This window comes from Micropterus salmoides, unplaced genomic scaffold (genome assembly GCF_014851395.1).
Source record: "Micropterus salmoides isolate LMB-PRFRI ecotype aquatic unplaced genomic scaffold, ASM1485139v1 Ms_hic_scaffold_2, whole genome shotgun sequence".
Taxonomy (NCBI): domain Eukaryota; kingdom Metazoa; phylum Chordata; class Actinopteri; order Centrarchiformes; family Centrarchidae; genus Micropterus; species Micropterus salmoides.
In genome coordinates this window covers 32,976,866-32,997,148 of record NW_024041150.1, presented here as the reverse complement: position 1 = coordinate 32,997,148, position 20,283 = coordinate 32,976,866, and the positions used below count along the sequence as shown (strand labels likewise).

The window sequence follows — 20,283 nt, the reverse complement described above, 5'->3', positions numbered from 1 at the left end:
TTATTAAAATGTAATAATGTTATGCTTTATTAAATGTCACAAAATAGATTTTAGATATAATGTCAGTCCAGTGACTGTTACCTGACAGCCGACCAGCCTCTCATTCTTCGCCGCTGGCAGTCACTCAGCCTGCCAAGTGAACAGAAAGACTGAGGAGGACCCATGTGAGCGGTGAACAAGTCATTCATTCCTGCTCCACAGTAGCTGTCACGTGACAAATGAACGACTCAGACCTAGAGACCCACAGTTGTGAGTTGTGAACTAATCAATTCTGTGTCCTGTGCTGATGGAGCCCTTGCAGCTGTCGTGTGACGAGTCCTCTGTGAGAGTCCAGAGTCCAAGACCTCTGTGAGAGTCCAGAGTCCAAGATCCTTCACGCATGCGTGAAAATGAACGAATCACTCACTGAGACAACCCGTTCTTCCCGAGTCATACACACGATTAGGTCTTATGAACGAAACGTTCTTTGAACGACTCAACACTACATGTATGTATTTCTGTATGCGGAATCTGTGTGAACTAATCAGCCACTCAACCACACAAGTAAGTGCATTAAAGCCACCAGTAATAAACCTTCACCTGTCATGACTGCGTAAAGCCTCGAGGCTAAACGGCACTATCAATTTATTATTGCATTTTGTTAAGCAAGGAGTAAAAACATTTCCGCGATATTTGGATTTTTTATTTCCATCGGTTCCATTCAGGATTTTTATGCAAAAACTGTAAATAAAAAAAGTAAACAAACTTACAGGTTTACATTCTCCTCTTGTTTGTATGTGGTGACTACACTAATCATCTTAAAAATACTATTGTAATGATCTATTGATAGGTACAATAGGTCATGTAGCACCCTTTAAAGTAAGAGTTATTTGTTAAAAAAATGTGACCATTACAGACTTCATGATGAAACTCAGTTTCTGTTTTTCCCAAAAAACAATTGATACAACGTAACAGGCAGAACAAGGCACCTTTAGAGGGAGTTCAAATCCTAATGGGGAAACTGATGCTCAAATATCTTTATATTATTGTTGTATAATTTACATCATTTACATGAAACAAGGAGTCACTATGACCACATCTAATCTGCTTCCTCTGCAGTGATTCGTGAAGCTGTTTCTCTTGTCCCGATTTTTACATTTTTAACAAACAATACAAAAATAATTCCGTAGTTGAAGTTGGGATCATTCAGAAACAGAGCCTTGAGCACTTTGTGTTGAACGTCTTGATGGTTTCTGTTGAAGCTTCTGGTAATGTTTCTGAAAGAAGAAGTGGGTGAACAGCGTGAGTCCAAGTGTGTGTATTTTAGTGTGTTTCATTTTGTTTATGTCTTTGTGTGTACCTGCAGGTTGTCGTAGTGTCTCTGGCTGCTGCAGTGGAGGTCCTTGGCCGTGCTCTCGTAGAAATCAAAGCAGAGATTACAGAAATAACCTGATGTGGGGACCACAAAGTCCTGACCTGAAGAGGGAGGCGGTGAAAGTGAAACAGGTGGGAAAAGTGTGACAAAACATTTGCTTTTTCTGTTGTATGAGTGCTGTGTGTGTGTCTCTCACCAAGAGGATTGTTGGGTTTAAATGCCGGCAGTTTGTAGTCAGCAGAGACACAATGAGACCGAGAACAAGATCGCTTTGTTTCAGGTTCGACAAGCTCCGCCCTCTGCTTGCTCACAGCTAAAGAAGGAAAGAACAATCTTTAAATCAAAATTACAGGGCTTAAGTTGACTTTAAAAAAAATCTCATCCCCACTGCAATGTAAGTAGAGCAGATAAAATGAATTGCTTTTGATTTTGAAAATTGATTCATTATGTCAACTCATTTCTCGAGGCAAATTTACTCGTTCCAGCATTCTATTTGGAAACAGTTTACAAGTTCCTCCACTCTTGTTGGTCTACAATACAAGCTCCGTGTGGACGGTATGCCAAAACTGAAGAATAAAATGTCTGTTAGTGGAAATGGACTCGTAATTAACTAAGTTTCACATTTTAGAGCTCCATCATTGGAAAACATTGAACCCAAGATGACTCTTTATGTCAAAACTACACATTTTTCATTTTTGAAATTAATGACATGATTGTATAAAAGATATAGTGTTACCAGGAGTCTGTCTGCTTCTCTTCTTTGTCCGGCCTCTTGTCCTGGGTGTTACCACTTTCTCTTCCTCCTCCTCCTCCACCTCGTCTACGGTCACAAAATTAATGCTTTCCTCTAAAACAGGACAAAAAATAAAGTTTCAGACAAACATTAACACAGAACCTTTTATACAAACAAATAAATATTTAGATATGGAAGGAAAAACGTTTTTAGATCGCGGTTGAATCCTGGGTTGGCAGGATAGACTCGTATTTTAGCGTGTATAAAATGGTGTCAACCAGTTTCAACTAGACGCCCTTGTCTATTAATTGGTATTTTAATGCATCTTGGAAGGATCAGATCCTTATGGGATATTTCACCATACAGAAGGTGTAACATGTTAACCACTGCGAAAACTGGATAGTCTGTATGGATGAGGGAGCAGCTTAACTGTTTTTGTTGAAACTAAACAGCTAAAGTCTTCATATTATTCTTCGTATGCTGATTTGCTTGTAGCCCTAGAAAACCAATAGGGATGCAATCAGATCTGTGATCTAAAATGCATGTACAGTGTATAAGGAAACCCATCTGGATTTTATTCACCCCCTTTTGTAAGACACACCTAAACAGATCCATGTCAGAGCAGATCTAATGATGGCTGCATTTAATTTAGGCAGGCCAGTCCCAGGGCTCTTTAATCAATAACTAAAAATATATCCTACATACTAATGGAATGAAGCTTTATGTATCATGTATTATTTATACATGTGTTTTTCCTGCTTTTACAAGAAATAATTTCTGCTGTAAAGAGTGTACTGATTCGAAATCACACAATTTGTTAAATGGAGTTAATCAATAGTTCTCTTGTGGCTACAGTGTAAATATACACTCACCTAAAGGATTATTAGGAACACCATACTAATACTGTGTTTGACCCCCTTTCGCCATCAGAACTGCCTTAATTCTACGTGGCATTGATTCAACAAGGTGCTGAAAGCATTCTTTAGAAATGATGGCCCATATTGATAGGATAGCATCTTGCAGTTGATGGAGATTTGTGGGATGCACATCCAGGGCACGAAGCTCCCGTTCCACCACATCCCAAAGATGCTCTATTGGGTTGAGATCTGGTGACTGTGGAGGCCATTTTAGTACAGTGAACTCATTGTCATGTTCAAGAAACCAATTTGAAATGATTCGAGCTTTGTGACATGGTGCATTATCCTGCTGGAAGTAGCCATCAGAGGATGGGTACATGGTGGCCATAAAGGGATGGACATGGTCAGAAACAATGCTCAGGTAGGCCGTGGCATTTAAACGATGCCCAATTGGCACTAAGGGGCCTAAAGTGTGCCAAGAAAACATCCTCCACACCATTACACCACCACCACCAGCCTGCACAGTGGTAACAAGGCACGATGGATCCATGTTCTCATTCTGTTTACGCCAAATTCTGACTCTACCATCTGAATGTCTCAACAGAAATTGAGACTCATCAGACCAGGCAACATTTTTCCAGTCTTCAACTGTCCAATTTTGGTGAGCTCTTGCAAATTGTAGCCTCTTTTTCCTATTTGTAGTGGAGATGAGTGGTACCCGGTGGGGTCTTCTGCTGTTGTAGCCCATCCGCCTCAAGGTTGTGCGTGTTGTGGTTTCACAAATGCTTTGCTGCATACCTCGGGTTGTAACGAGTAGTTATTTCAGTCAAAGTTGCTCTTCTATCAGCTTGAATCAGTCGGCCCATTCTCCTCTTCCCTCTGGCATCAACAAGGCATTTTCGCCCACAGGACTGCCGCATACTGGATGTTTTTCCCTTTTCACACCATTCTTTGTAAACCCTAGAAATGGTTGTGCGTGAAAATCCCAGTAACTGAGCAGATTGTGAAATACTCAGACCGGCCCGTCTGGCACCAACAACCATGCCACGCTCAAAATTGCTTAAATCACCTTTCTTTCCCATTCTGACATTCAGTTTGGAGTTCAGGAGATTGTCTTGACCAGGACCACACCCCTAAATGCATTGAAGCAACTGCCATGTGATTGGTTGCTTAGATAATTGCATTAATGAGAAATTGAACAGGTGTTCCTAATAATCCTTTAGGTGAGTGTACATGTGCACATATACAGCAGTATTTACAGACAGAAGAACACACACCTGAGTCATTAACATGTTTGCGTTTAGCAGACTGTCCTGTGGGGAGCTGATCATCAACCTTTCTCTTCTCAACAGAATTAAGAGTCAGATCGGTTGCTTCTGCTTCATCAGCCACTTTTTCGGATGCGTCTTCGTCAGCCTTTAATGTTACTTTGTCTTTTTTAGTTGTTTGAACCGGCTTCTTTGGTCTTCCCCTCTTTCCTTTTACTCCTCCTCCCGTGGCGGGCTGATCATGCTTAACAACCCCATCCTCCATAGAGGATATTTCACAGTTAGCATCGTCTTCACTTACTTTTCTTGCAGCAATGTCCTTCTTTGTTGGTGTGCTCTCTTTTAGAGGAACTTTTGCCTCTCTCTTTGGTTTTTTTTCCCTGCTTCGTTCCTGTGACTCTCTGGCAGGAGCGTGCCTCCTTCTTGTTGGCGTGTCCTCTTTTTGTGTTTTCTCAATCGAAGCATCTTTATTAGTTGTTCTTTCCCTTTTTACTCTGGTAGATCTTCTCATGATGGTCAGCTCATCATCAGCGTTCTCATTTACTTTCTTTCCTCTTGCACTCCTTCTTCTGCCAGACCTTTCTGTGGCGGAAGCATCTCTATACACTTCATTTTCAACAGAATCTACTACCTCATAAACCACCTCCTCAGTGACCTCTTTGTCTTTTTTAGAAACCGCTGCACTGGTGCCCATCTTAGTTTGTGTCTCATATTTTTTAACCATCTTGTCCTGAGATTTCTCTTTTTCTTCACTTTTGGATGCAGAGGTTGCAGGGTCACTCCTCTTTGATTGTCTCTCATCTTTTCTAGGGGTCGCCTCCTCTTTCTTGGTGCTTTTCTCCTTGTCGTCTACCTCTGACTTCATTGGCTGATCTTTCACAGTATCGGTTACCAGATCTGTGTCTTCCTCTTCCCCTTCGGGTCTAATGTATTCTTTGGATATCTGCTCACTGGGGGTTTCAAGTTTTTGGTTGTCATCTAATGTAGCAGTTTGATCATTAATTGAATCCAACATCTCAAAGGTTTCTTCTTCAGTAACATCAGTGGCAGGGCCTTTTAAATTGTCTTTGCTGTTGCATTCTTGAAGAAGCTGGTCTTCATTTGGGATTCGGCCATCAGGATTTTCTACATCTTTGGAGGTTTTAGAGGATTCTGCTGAAAGTGTTTTAACTTTGACCTCTTCCTCTTTTTGTTCTTTCTTCTTCCCATCTCCCTTTGGACCTTGTTTGCTACCTGTAACTAACACTTGGAATTGTTCTTTGTTATCTGTCTCTTTACCAACTGCATCTTTAACGGCATCATCAGATTTGTCGACTACTGGATTTGCATCTTTCTCAGACAGTTGTTTTACTGTGGAACCGTCATCTTGGACCAGGCGACTGTCCTCTTGACCTGCAGCTGCTTGGTCTTCAGTAACACTGTCTAGCACTTGTAAAGAACTGGTCGTTTCCATTTCACTGTCCTCCTCTAAGTGGAATATGCCTTTTTCCTCATGCAAAGTCTGGCTTCCCTCAGGTCCAGTTAGCTGGGTTTCAGAGCTGCCATGTTGGTCCCCATCATCCATCTGTTCATCTGTTTGATCATCGAGTGAATCAAGGATTTGGAAATTTTCTCTGTCGTCCTCCTCCACCTCTGAATGTTTGTCAACATCTTCTTTCCCTTCCTGTTTCCTTGTCTTCTGGTCTTTGAGAGTGTTCACATTAAAATCAGCATCCAGACTCTGGGTTTGGCTCAACTCTACCTCATGTCCATGCGGAGGTGGACGCATCTCTGATGATGTTTCTATTTTTGTCTGTGAAGCAACAGTTTTTGCAGCAATGCCCTCTGCTGAAACTTTGTGATCAGACTTTGCCACTGCGCTCTCTGTGTCTTGTGTTTCTTGTCTAAGTGGGTTTGGATGAGCCTCCCTTGAGGACTTGACAGTTGCTGCTGATGTTATCTTTTCCCTTTCATGTGCAGTGGAGGACAAGCGGGTAGGTGTCCTACAACCGCAGAAATTTTGCTCATCAAAAAGATAGGCGATAGGAAGATAGGCAGAAACACTGTCATCTGTAAAATCATCCTCATCCTGGATGGAGAAGAGAGAAAGAAACAATTAATCAGTTACCATCAGGATAAAATAGGAGATTAGATACATTATGTACCTATTGATTTTATTTCATACATCTGTTAAAAGAACAAGGACTAGTGAAAAGAACCAGGGAGAATTGTCATAGGCTAATTTTGGAAAAAATCATTCCAGGGTTGAGGGTCTGATTTCCTGTCTAGATGAAAGTGATGTACCATTCTTTGTGGTGCGTCTTGAGCCGCTGCAGTTCGAGAGCTTGTGTTGCTGTTTCCGGGGCTCTAAAGAAAACATATATTAAAAAAGGTTTTCCTGGATTAGTGACATGTGAAATTACTGGGAAGACATTTACTGGGAAGGGTTGAGGAGTAGTGACATTGACATGCACAATTATAACCACCCTCTTTTTGTTAGCACTTGGTCCTGCTGTGACGGGCTCAGAAATGTTGGATCCACCAGGGCCACTGGTTGGAAGAGCAGCTTGTGACCCAGTATCAAAAAGTTTGGAGGGACGAGAATGAGTGTGACATTTCACAGCTGGGGGCTTGGCTTTGACACTGATGGTGTTTGTTTGAAAGTTTATTGTGAACTCGGTAGAATCTCGTAGACGCTCTTTTAGGCTTTTCAAACTAAAATTAAAAACAGAAAAAGGTTGTCAGAAGCAAATGACAGCAGGATTGTCTCACAAAATGAATATAACACTTGGTTTATGCCAAAAATGTCTCAGTGAGTGTTTTTATAATAATCATCTCTTCCTGTAAAATCTTTAGGGCTAACGATTATTTTGTTATCAATTCATTTGAGACCATTCTCTCAATAAATCATCTTTAAAATTTCAGATGATACCCATCACATTTCACCAGGATCCCTGCTGATGCCGTCAAATGAGTTTTTCTGTCCAACCAAAAGTTCAAATCCCAAAGAAATTCAGTTTACAATAATTTAAAATAGACAAAACCAACCATCTATGTCATTTATGCTTGAAATCTCTTACACAATTACTTCATTAAAAAAATAGCTGGCGATTCATTTTCTGTCGATCAACTTTAATGGTTACAACAAAACCTTACAAAATCTTTGATAATTCATCTTTAACCCTGGGATGTATGCGTAAATCTCTCCAATGACACTTGGCTCTGTCATCACAAATATTACCATGGCATAAAACACTTCCGTTGTGGAAACATGGCATCTGAATGTCACCACAGGCTCCAGATTTAAAAAAAACTCTGGCATTCTGTGAAAACAGATAGATTTACCTGGCGGTGACAGGCTTAATCAGCAGTATGTAAACTTGTAGGGGAACGGCTCTAATGTAATGAACGGTCATTTCTGTAAAGGTCTCTCACCCTAGCTTTGACTGGACAAGAATAAATTACAAAGTGGTATACTCACGGCTCAAAACTTTTAACTTTCATCCTATAAAAAAAAATAAAATGAAGGAGATGGGGATTTACAAAATGAATAACACACACAAAGAATACCTGTTTTAATAAAGACTGTGTGGGGAAACAGAGGTTAGTTATTACAGAACTAATTTAACCCCATTCATACCCCTAACTATTTTAAGAACACATGCATACCAAGCTGTTTGCTTTTCAAAAAAGGCCGGTGCGAACTTCACCACTTGTGTTACACCGCTGGAGTCAGCCATCTCAATGCAAATCTGAGGTAGAACAGTCATGGACAAAGAGAGTGAAAAGACAAGAGGGGAGGGAGAGATGAAGAAAGTGACTAGATAAAAGCAACACAGAGAGAACAGCAACAAGCCATAAGAATTTTAACTAGCTCAATTTATTTTCCTTGGTCAGCCTTTAATGGCTTTAAATTTTCTGATGGGTAAGACTTAAGAGGCGTGAGCCATGTGCCGTTGCCTGTCTGACTGAACTGAACTTTATCCTAGACTCCTACAGAATAGGAGGATCCAGCCACATAGATATGATTCCTGGCAAAAGGCCTGTACCCGTCTCTCCCCTGTGATAACAGTGCTACTAGCTGAACTCCCCAGGCTCTGCTCAACAAAACGACCTTGGTTCCTACAAATGTTTGTGTGTTGCCTTCTGATCATAAATTCAGTGTTTTTTAAAATTAAACACATATAGGTAATAGAAATAATATAGTTGCTTTGATAAAAATAAAACACATCTAGGTTATAAATTGATTATACACTACACACAATTTCCTGCAATTAAATAAAGCTCAGTTCATGCTTTTGAATATAAATTAGTAGTAGACAACTTGAAAACTCCAGGTTTCTAGAGTCCAAAAAGTGAGTAATGGGCCAAAAGCTCTGGTTTGAGGTCACAATGCTCACACGTTTCTAAAAATAAATAACGCACGGAGTAACATCTCAATATGAGCACTGTCACCGCTGCAGCTAACAGCATATTTAGCTTCTCCTGACATCCTGCAACCACACACAAAGGGCTTTATGCTTTAAGATACAGTGACATGGTGGTTCTCTCAACACTTAAACGTGAAAAATGCAAGTGTTTGTGTTCTTGTACCCTGTTAGCAAGCGGCAGGAAGCTGACAAAGCTTGTGATGGAAGCCACCACTTCGATGACTTTCCTGATGAGGGCCACAGAAGTATGAGAAAACTCCACACAGAGCAACCGCTCCTCCAGAGACTTTAGCTCTGGAACTCCCTGAAGAGCAAGAAATAGTTTGCGTTAAGGACCAGAGATCCAAAGGTAGCCGCTTTCACTTGACAAAAGATTATTGACTTACAGCATTGCTCCACTTCATCAGACTTCTGTACATCCCCTCCTGAAAAAATTATTACAAGTCACGGATTGCCAAAAAAAATTATATCTGCATTTTTAACATTTTGTTTTTCAAACCAACATTTTCTCTCTAAATAGCCAAAATTGTGTGTACATGTTTGCATTTCTGTGCTTGTCTGCAGAGTACTCCTCTAACAACAACACCAGTATAGATGTTATTATTTATTATGATATCTCTGCAGAAGAAAGGAATTACAGTATTTGCAGTATAAACTGTTAATAAAGAGGAACCTCTTGATTCCTGTCTAGTATTGAAAGTAGTTTTTTCTATCCCATCCAAGCTGCAAACTATGGTGCTAAAATATTAAGCCATCGCGGACGTACCAAAAAACTATAGTTCCTGGAATGGCCAATTGAGGCTGGCTCCCAAATCAAGTTAATCCAAATAGACCCCCTTGTTAAAATACTCTTTACAATTTACAGCCTAGTACAAAAATAGTTTTGTTCTCTATACAAATTTCCCCGTTCATAGCAATTATACAGGGGTTGAATTGTACTTAGTGTTTAAATTATATTAAGGTTATGCATAATTAAGAGTGTGGCCACTTTGAGTGACAGGTGCTGAATCACTCGCTGTCTGCTAGCTCCATCTAAACTCCACCTCTTTGCCCATTTTTGGATTAGCCAAAAGTTAGCGGAGTCTGCCAAGATGAAGGTGAAGCCACCACACTAAGATTCACAACAGGTCCTTAGAAACCTATTGGTGATGGCAGTTATGTCCATGTTTTATACAGTCTATGATCCCATCCTGATCCTGACATAAAGTTACAGCACTCACTGTACATATAGAGTCCATACCTCACTGGACTCGGGATTCATGTGTTGCAAAACGAAGTGTACACTGAGCGTGCAGAATTTGACAGAAACCGGATTTTTGAGGTGATCTCGGACAAAATCACAGCACGTAGTCCAATCAGCAAAAAACACAAATGCCTAGAGGTGAAGAGGGGAAATATAGGAAAGGACAAGTTATTGAATTCAAACAAAACAGCTCCATTTAACTAATAACATTGTAATCACACTAATGTTTGTGGCTGTAACAGTGTGCAGTTTCTACTCCTTACCCTCCTCTGCAGCGTTAAGACCGTCACGTTGTAGTACAGGGAGCGAAGGTTCTGTTTAGGGAAATACCGCCAGACCAGCTTGGCCACATCCTCATGCTGGTAGTTTCCCTCTGGCAAACCGGTCAACATGATTGTGGGGAACTTGGAACCACTGGCCTTCTAGAAAACACCAAGTTTAAAGCCCAAAGTATAATTCATGTGTTGAGTCTTTGTCAAAGGTAGGGCTGTACCAAATGTCTTTTTTTAACACCCTAAATGAAGCTTCAAATGTTTGTCATCATATTTCATGACTCCATCACCCTAAACATATTTTTTAAATCCTCAAACAAAAACAATCCCGTGCAGTCACCACTGGGATCTAATTCTACAAATAGTTTAATACTAACAATATGTAATCAAACAAATGTAATTCCTCAGCACATGCTCCAAACAAGTAAGGAGCAGTAGACATCTCTACACCACAATACACAGACATCTTTGACATTACGTCAGAACAGTTACTTCCTCACATTGTGTTTATAAGGGTAGTTGATTTATAAATGTTTATTTATAAATCTGGCCTTTAAACAGAATGAATAGACATTCTAATGTTTATTTACATTTCAAATGTCATTGTTAAAATCGGCACAGCCTTAAGGCCTTTTCACATGGGAAGCATTTTAAGCACCTCATAATTCATTTTCAATGAAAGGCGAGCGTGTAGGAAGGGAGGCGCGGGCATTCTGACAGGCGGAGCAACAAGTCTTGTCTTGAACTTTTTGTATAAGACGCGCAGCTCAAATCAATGGAGGAGAGACTGATCCTCCCGCTGTTTGTGAGTTTCCAGAATCTATTACTGTTTATTAAATAGTTATCAGGACATTAACAGGAGGGAATTCACATGGCAGAGCATCCCTGCAAAACTTGATATATCTGGTAACATTGTGTATAATTTTAACTTAAGTTAGTAGGCCACAGCTGTATAGCCACAAAAGCTGTTGCCATGGTTACATCCACTGAGCATCTGCTGTACTAGCGGAGTGCCTGTCCGCCTGTCTGTTTACGTTTTCTTGAACCGATATGATTTTTTTTTAAACAGTGCGAACGACAGAGAACTACTTAAAGTCACTGTCGGTTTGATCAATTCTGCTCTAGTTCATATGCACATTTATGACAAACTTGGATGCTAATGAAGTCACATGGGACTGCCTAGAAAGATGGCAGCACACTGGCGTCTCCACTCAAGCTGACTCAAACAGACGTGAAAAAAATTAAAGATAGAAGCTAAAGCCTACCGATCACACAGCACAAGTGAACCGCCACATCCCTCAACGACTGAGACCAAAGACAACAATATGAACGATCAGCACTGTAAAGCTGGGTAAGCCTCTAGTCATTATTACAATCATTAAAAAGCAGAACAGTAGGACTTTTTTACGTTTCATTCAGAAGTTAGCTAGTTAGCATTAGCTAACTAACATTACATTAGGAACAATCCACAGCCGACATTTTTCTGGATTTATTTTAGCTTTTGGAAAGAGAATAAATCGTACTTCTCAACTGCCAAACAAATACACCCCTCACTTCAGTGCTCCATCACAAGCTCCACTCCCCAAATTAATGGGCATGCATTTCCAAGGTAATGTATGCCCATTAAGTATGTCTGCTAAAATATGGCAGAAGACTGTTGGCCGAAAATTATGAATCCACCCAAGCAATCCCATTGTCCTAGCAAAACCATTTTTTAGGTCTTTGTGGCCAAAAGTAATGCAACTACCCTTAGTTCAGCTACAGCTGCAGCAAAGCTAACGAAGCTAACCAGTTGGGATCGCCCATCACAATCATGACAACCAAGTGAATAGATCTAACCTATCATTGTTGTGAAACAGCAAAGCTAATTGTCTCACATGGCAAGCAGAAACATAGCAACCTCTACATCAGTTTTCATTTCTTTCAAATCAAAGTTTCTACAGCATTTAAACGCCTCGATGTAAACACGGGTCTTGCCATTGCCTGGTCATATAAGTTGTTTCACAATTTGTACTCTTCAGACCTTTGGCTGTTTCTCGGCCATCTCTCCATCTGGACAGTGCTTGGAGTCTAGTAATGAATCCAGCATGTTTGAATGTACTGGTGTTTACAACTTTCTCTCTCCCACTGCTCCTGTGCATAGTGTGCTACAGCCACCTATTTCAGATTGGCCGGAACAATGTTGTAGGGATTGCACAGCTCAACTTTGTGTTTCATTTACAGAGCCAGATCTGTGTAGAAAAAAAAAGATTTTTTTCAGAGAACACAGATAACACAGAGCTAGTGAACCGCGAGGAAATATTTGCTGAATTTAACAAAAACTGTTTTGAATAAGAATCAATTAGTATCCCTTTAAGGAGACAACAAAAGAGCCCAAAAAACTTGGCTGAGAACATACAAGTAAGGCTTGGAGAGGCAGTGCAACGGATATCGGACATGGAAGATGTAAACGCTTGGTTGGAGAAAAGCATGGAGAAATGCAACAAGAGATTGGAGACATAGTGGACAACAAACTGGCAACAAATGCAAAACTGAACCAGCCCATTGTTCTCTTGCCCCCATGCCTATGTTGTGTAATATTTACTATCTTAATGTTTTAAGCTATGGATGAAGTGACTATATGGTATATTCTAAGCAACTTTTGTCCCATCTACTGGCCACCCTTTCTATATATACACGTTAAGAAACATTATACACACACACACACACACACACACACACACACACACACACACACACACACACAAGTTTTAATATGTTTGGGGTTTAAAAATTACTCTCTGAATGATCGGTCTTTGCTCCAATCATATATAAGCAAGATTTAAAGTTTATGATTCACTCTGTAAAATGATTGTTTTAACCAAAGACAACTATTATGATGAGTTTGCACTCTAACATCTTAAAAGTCCAAGATCAGAAGCCTTAAAAAGATAAGGATCCAGGTACGAGAAGGGTGGGAGGTGACGGTCTGTGAGCATGCATAGCAAACAGACAGACTTAACAGGGCCATAAGTCATTATCTGTCACTGGATAAAAAGGAATATAACCTAGAAAGTAAATATCAACGATAAGAAGGGGAGATAGTGAGCATTTTGTGCCAAGTGGGAAACTCCCTGTGATTCTACTGAGCAGACATCGAAACTATGTGAAAAGTACTGTATAACAAAGAATGATGGACTTTATGCAATAAGTGATAGTTTAACAGTGATTCTATATGTATATGTCGATATGTGTTAGTAGTGTTAATTTATGCTTGCTTATCTTTACAAAATATAACTTGACTTTCTGAAGTTTTAATGGTTAATATTAAAGACTAAACTACCCAAAAATATAAGACAATATTATGATAAAGTTTGACAGTACAGCCCATATTGACATACAAAAAGTAACATAGATAACAGTTAGTTGGAAGAAAGTGACAATTAGTACCTAAATGTGCCCACCAGATGGTATACAATAACACTGATGGAAAGTTACAGATGAGACAATGGAAAATTACCAAGGAAGAAGATTTTGGAGTGGAACTACACCCCAGTAGAAGGTTAATTTATTAAAAATTAATAAAATAATTGGGCAAAAAGGCAGGAATTGTACAAAGACACCGTAGGAGGACCTTGAGGGTAGGTGGTGGTACGTGTCAAAGAAACATCCACATTAATGGCAGGAACAAAGGTTTTCCAGCAGAACATTGCCCAAACAATCACACTGCCTCTGCCTGCTTGCCTTCTTGCTATGCATCCTGGTGTTCCCCAATTAAGAGATGGATTCGGCCATCCACGTGTTGATTCATCAGACCAGGCCACCTTCTTCTATTACTTTATAGTCCAGCTCTGATGCTCACGTGTCCACTGTAGGCGCTTTCGGCAGTGGACAGGGATCAGCATGGGCTCCCTGACTGGTCTGCATTTTTCACATTTGCACAAGTCACATTTAAGGTTGATTTTTTTCCTGATATCTAACACTATTAGATTCAGTAGTGGAACTGTGAGATAGGTGCCATCATCGTCAGTGGCCATGGAACAGTGGAGCTGCATGTTGACTTGAATACAGAAAAGGTAAAAAGAGGCTATGAGAGGCTCATTACTGTGCTGCTGCAAAATGATACTTAGGGACACTATTGGAGGATTTTAAATCTCTTTTCTGAAATTACCCGCAGGTAGAATATCTTTTGTCAGGGACGCATCTAAGGCATACATAAGAGGGGAAATCATCCACAACACTCAGTTACTTGTATTTTTCTTGTAAAGAACAGAATGACATAATTTTTCATTTTCACAACCTCTATTTTTCACTCTCATGTGCAGTGAAACGCTTGGACCATAGTGTGTCGTAAAGCAGAGCCACATTGCTACACCAGCAGGTTGAGGTGGACCAAATGCATCTGAATATTCCATCCATCCACCGTCAACCGCTTATCCTGCGTACATGTTCGCGAGGCATTTGAACATAATAATATATAAAAGCAACTAAATTGGGTGTAGTGGAAAGAAACAGGCGTACCTCAATGTCGTCTTTTCTTCTGACTGTCAGGTAATCTTGGAGAGAAAAATTAGGCAAACACAGTCACCTTACTGAACAAGTTAACATGGTCAATCTAGCAGTTTCAAACTTGTCACGATGACAACGAAGGATCAATAAACTGCCTCTCTTACCTGGGATGATGAACCAGGGAGACAAGGTGGGGAACAGGAAGGGGCTAGTTCTCATCGTGACCCAAAATGGTGAAATGCTGTCCTGAGGAATGTTTTTTATTAGAGGGATAGTTGCCCCGAAAACAACATCCTTGATATCCGGCAGAGCGTTTTCAGGAAATCTTGGTGCTGCAGAGACAAAAGATGAGTTTTCTGTTATGTTGAATATATTTGAAGAGTGACAAAATATTTTAGTGTCATTTTGGTCATTTTATTCTATACTAATCATTCATTTGTAATATTTTCCATGATCCAGTATTATTACCAGATGCCAAACGAAAAAAACATTTAGCAAGTTAAAGAAAACACACATCTAGCAAATATTCCACTACCTTCTGCTCTCCACAACTGTCGCTCTCTAGAAATTAATTAATTTAACACAGTGATGATGGTCTTGTACAAAATATCTGTCTCTCCAGTAAGTAACCAGGTTACTTACTGGAGAGACTAGGTAACTCTGGTAATCGGACAAAACATTTACATGTGCTGCAGTAATCATGTTACTGTAAATACGTGTGTATATGCAGTACTTCAAGTTATCAGGTGTCTCTCTTGTCTCAAACTTTTTTTAATATGAAATTTGCTATTATTTCTGAAAAATTAAACATTCTATATCATATGTATAAATTGTTTTTATTTACTAAAATAAACTTACGTGGTGATCGATAGCAGGTGTTTGGTATTTTCAGCCTGTGAACTTCGTGTCGAGGTGCTTGTTTCAGGAGACTGTGCCAAACTCCAAACCGATCAGCATCGCAAACAGACTCAAATTCTATAAACAGCTGGAACGCAGAAGCACAAACACACACACACACACACACACACGAGGTAAGGTAAGTAACGTGAAGTCTTTTCAGAGCCACTGTAACATCATGTACTTGTATGTGTGTGTTTTTACCTTGTTGAGGAGAGGCAGGTAGTTTCTGATAGAACTGACTTTTTTCAAAGCTTCTCTCAGGTCCCTGATCTCACTCTGTGAAATGTTCTTGATGAGAACTGTTCTCACTCCATCATCAACCACACGCTGCATCATGAACAGGAAGTGAACATCCAAACCAAAACATTAACAACAGGACGGAGATGAACACACACAACCACACTGCAATTTGCAATAAATTAATTTAGCACAGTTAGCACACTATGTTAATTGGAATTTAATGTACTTCTTCACTATTTTACATCACTGTGGATAGTTTCCAGATGTTATCACGTTCAATATATAGTTTGGTGAGAAACGGAGGAATTAAGATGCCCCCTCAACTTTGAACTAAGACAGGAGGGGATATTTTCACTGCGCAAGTTGTATTTAAAGCTTAAAGCAGTTTACAAATAAGAGGGTATTAAGTGTACGTGCATTACTTACAGACTTCATCAGCTTCATCAGCGATTCATAAAACCCAAACTAAAACAGAAACATCAAAGTAGGTAGTGTTAAAATGCAAAGATACTTTTCCACAATACACCCCACACACAAATACACTGCAGACTCAGTGTGAATTTGTATACACATCAGTATAAATGGAGTGTTATGGAGTCCGGGAAATAAAATAAGAATTCATTGATATACATTCAATTTAGTAAAATCTGGTGAAAATCTGATAATAGAGACAAGTCAAGTCAAGATCAGATTCAGGATCTGGAGGCCGATTGGATGAACGGTTGTTAACATGATCCAATTACACAGGCACAGAGATTCCGGCCTTTATGAGAGAGATGCATGCTTTTCTGTAAATATTTGATGTTCTCGATGAACTAAGGTCTTGAATATAATGAACTTCTATAAAAATCTGTCAATAAAAACAGTTTTGTGTACGTGCTTACTGGAGTGTTTGCAATGAAACTGCATATAACATGGGCATGGAGTGTAGAGCCTTTGAAATAAATGCCATTCTCTCTGACTGCCCTCATTGTGTGAAGCACATTCTTCACTGTCGGCATCATGACGAAGGCCTGAGAGGAAAACCAGAAACTAAAATGTATTAATACTTTAATTTACAGTATCTCACAAAAGTGAGTGCACCCCTCAAATGTTTGTAAATATTTGATTATATCTTTTCATGTGACAACACTGAAGAAATTACACTTTGCTACAATGTAAAGTAGCGAGTGTACAGCTTGTATAAAGCCGATGATACACAGAGCAACTTTTAGAGCAATCGTGCAGGGCAACGTTGCCGTCAATGGTAAGATAACTTGCCCTGCACCGCCGCTATCCGTTCAAAACATAGTCGAACTTGCTACAAGCAACATTGCTCAAAAAGTTGCCCCGTGTACCATCAGCTTAACAGTGTAAATTTGCTGTTCCTTCAAAATAACACATCACACAGCAACAAAGGTGAGTAACCCCTAAGTGAAAAGATCTAATTAAATATTAACAAAAATGTGAGGGGTTTTCTCAATTTTGTGAGATACATATATGCATATAACAAAACTCTCATGATAAATGATCCATCTAAAAAGAATGTAAATGTTGCATAACTCATCTTTAATTTAGAATCAATTAATACAGTTGTGCAACACAAAACAGTTAGTGTCAGAATCAGTCCCTCTGATCAAAGACTAAAAACAAATAGCAGAAAAATGGAATTAATATAACAAACCAATACAGACTTATAACATGGTATTTACCATGCATGTCTGAGGAACGACATAGATGGTGTCATCTTTATGTTGAAACCCAAATGGCTTGAGAAGTTCTGCAAGTTCATCCTCTGTGTAGCGGCCATCGTGATACTCCGGCAGTCCAGTTATGAGCAACAGCTTCTTACCATATTTGAAATACTGCAGATAAAGAAAGAGGGAAAATAATGAGGCAGTAATGGTGTTAGTTAGTTTGTAAAGGGTTTACACCTCTTGTGACCTCTTTGTTCCATGTATATAATAATATCAACATAATCATAAACAACAGTTAATCAGGAAAATACTGGTCACAACAAGTTTGATGGGAAAACAGCAGTGACAACATGGAATTATGCATCTAAGTACTTCCCAGCAGAATATAACAATTATGTCTAATATGTGTAATAATATAATTTATTAAATCTATGTGACCTAGATCCAGATAAGCTACATAAAATGTATAGATTAATTAACCAATTAAAAACTACACTTTACATTACATTAAGTGACATCGAGCTTCCTAGCTACTGTAGCGAGTAGTAGTTTTAGAGGCTGAGCCAACGCTTTAAGCCACTGAGATGCTGCATCACGGGGGAACTAAGTGATTGTTGTGAACTCAAGCAGACGCACTTCAAAGAAGGTCAGGTGGTGTCAAAAGAGGGAGGGAAGTTTCCCTCCCCGAGAGTTGACCTTTTCACATGTAAAACCCAGAGACATCGCCTGGTGTTTTGTAAGGACCGAAAGAGACTCAATCAGACAATGAATCGCTTAAGGATTGTGTATTCAAAGAGCCTTAGTGAACCTTTCTAGCCGTAAAGGTGTCACTAAAGACAGTCCACAGGACAGGAAAGGGGGCGATCTGACCCCTTCTTCCTCCCGCAGGTCACCTCCAGCCTCAACCTGACTCTTTTGTCTCCACAGAACGGCTGAGCCATAAACCACCATTTCATTCTCTGATAACCGGTGCGATAAGCCAGGAATGCAGAGAAGAGAGACCATAAAAACCCCTGTTACTCGAACCAAGCAAGGTTCCAGTATAACTGTGTTTATTCTGTTTATTGTCCATTATTTTTCCAAATGTCGATATTGTGGAGAGAGAGATTAAAGGGAAATACGCGCAACGTATATTTCTTTATCCCAAAAAGTTAACATCTTAGCGACGTTTGGGAGACCATCCCCAAAATGACGTCACACTACCTAGCGGGATCAATAAAAAGGCCCTGCTGTCTTTTGTTCTCTTCTTGCCTCTTCAAAAAACTTTTCTCTTTTAAACTTTCTTGAAACTAAACGTGTACGTTCTCTTAACTTCCTTTACTTTTGAAATTCCGATTTTTTTGTTTCGTACTTAAATCTCCTTCAGACGAGCTGAGAAAGCTACGACCCTGAATTCCAAATTTCTTAGCGGGAGATTTGATTTTCTTTATTTTGTTTGAAGCTGCCTGTTAAACCTCAGCAACATTAAATAGCCTATATTCCCGAGGCCTCGCGAACCTACGGCGAATGTGTGAGTTTATTTGATTTTGTTGTTGCAACCTCATCCGACCGTTGTGAGCAACTTTGGACCAGAAACTCAGAAGCCTTCATTTATGGCCTTGAATAAATGAAACCACGGCTCTGACAACAGAACCCTGAGTGGGCCTTATAGCGACACCAAACAAACTGAGATCAGAGCAAAAGCCTTGGCTGACAGCCAGTTGCTGCAAGCGCTTCCCACAAGAGGACTCCGGACCCAATCCACCGGTTTCAACCCAACTCGGAAACGCCACTGGGGTCGGGCCAGAACCGACTTCCCGAGCCAACCCGCAGTCGAGCCTCGCCACGGGACCTGCGGCAACGGTAGGGCAAAACAAACCACCCTCTGTGACTCGTTGGTGTTCTATGGGCTCCATCCACAGTTAATAACCCTTAGATTAGACAAACTAAATCTGCAACCCAATTTTGGTCATTCGTTCCCTCATACTCGTAGAATTCTCTCCCTCTACAATATAAACTGAACCTTACACAGGCTAACCTGTTTTAGTACCTCCTGGTTGTCATATTAACTGTTATCCCTGTAATATCACCACATTTACCCACTATTGTACCCTCTTTTGTTAGTTAATAAATTCACCTTGAGTCCCTATACATAGAACTTACGCTCAGATCTGAGACTGACTGATTGACCTTACGATTTCAGAATACCTGAACCAATAACGACTAATGAATTACCAGAACTCTGTATAATTCTCAGGCTATACTCAAGGACCTAAAGCCTCGGGCGGACAAGCAAATCTTTAGGTGGTGCTCCTAATTTCGAGGTATAAATTAATATTCCCGGAAATATTAATTTTAATAACTGTATTAAAATTTTATGTCGCCGACGTCTGCCACATGATGCACTGGTTACTGTGTCTGATGAAACAAAGTCTGAGACAAACTCCTGCAGTAAAATGTGCTGTTGCAACAAGCCCACTTATAGTTTATGAATGTGTTATGCCCGCAATCACAAAAACATTTGTAATACCCTCAACTCATCTACTTCTCATGTTGCATTGTGCAATGCTGTTACTTATTTAAGTCTGTTGTCGAAAAGCCCTAAAAACGGCTAAAGGGTTTTACTTGGTTGTTGTTTAAGGAGTTTCAAATACAGGGTTTACTTATTTGAATTCTATTACTTTTCCAGTATTTCTAACCAAAAATGCTTACGCCATGTTCTCTTGCTATAGAACAACCTCCTTTTAAGGAAAACTACATGTGTAAATATTTTTGTACTTCATTCAAGCGATTTGAGGAAACATACATCTGGTGAAGTATAGCTGTTCAACTTGAGATACACTGTGAAAGAGAGACAAAGAAAA

At 39.8% G+C, this 20,283-nt stretch overlaps 1 protein-coding gene across 9 annotated transcripts in view; it reads right to left on the bottom strand.

Annotated features, from left to right (window-relative positions):
* Nucleotides 1–660: 660 nt before the first annotated feature.
* LOC119912170 overlaps nt 661–20,283 on the bottom strand; it is a 44,152-nt gene continuing 24,529 nt past the window's right edge. For all 9 annotated transcript variants that reach the window (XM_038731212.1, XM_038731216.1, XM_038731218.1 and 6 more), the window contains 21 exons: nt 20,226–20,260; nt 17,456–17,608; nt 16,649–16,777; nt 16,191–16,229; nt 15,726–15,851; nt 15,483–15,609; nt 14,789–14,956; nt 14,637–14,671; nt 10,128–10,286; nt 9,862–9,996; nt 9,008–9,046; nt 8,785–8,925; nt 7,861–7,943; nt 7,673–7,696; nt 6,678–6,906; nt 6,496–6,558; nt 4,222–6,280; nt 2,091–2,201; nt 1,551–1,667; nt 1,340–1,455; nt 661–1,256 (listed from right to left, as the gene is read on the bottom strand). In XM_038731212.1, coding sequence (XP_038587140.1) covers nt 1,182–1,256; nt 1,340–1,455; nt 1,551–1,667; nt 2,091–2,201; nt 4,222–6,280; nt 6,496–6,558; nt 6,678–6,906; nt 7,673–7,696; nt 7,861–7,943; nt 8,785–8,925; nt 9,008–9,046; nt 9,862–9,996; nt 10,128–10,286; nt 14,637–14,671; nt 14,789–14,956; nt 15,483–15,609; nt 15,726–15,851; nt 16,191–16,229; nt 16,649–16,777; nt 17,456–17,608; nt 20,226–20,260 — 4,163 coding nt within the window. In that variant the 3' untranslated portion in view covers nt 661–1,181. The remainder of the gene's footprint in view (nt 1,257–1,339; nt 1,456–1,550; nt 1,668–2,090; nt 2,202–4,221; nt 6,281–6,495; nt 6,559–6,677; nt 6,907–7,672; nt 7,697–7,860; nt 7,944–8,784; nt 8,926–9,007; nt 9,047–9,861; nt 9,997–10,127; nt 10,287–14,636; nt 14,672–14,788; nt 14,957–15,482; nt 15,610–15,725; nt 15,852–16,190; nt 16,230–16,648; nt 16,778–17,455; nt 17,609–20,225; nt 20,261–20,283) is intronic.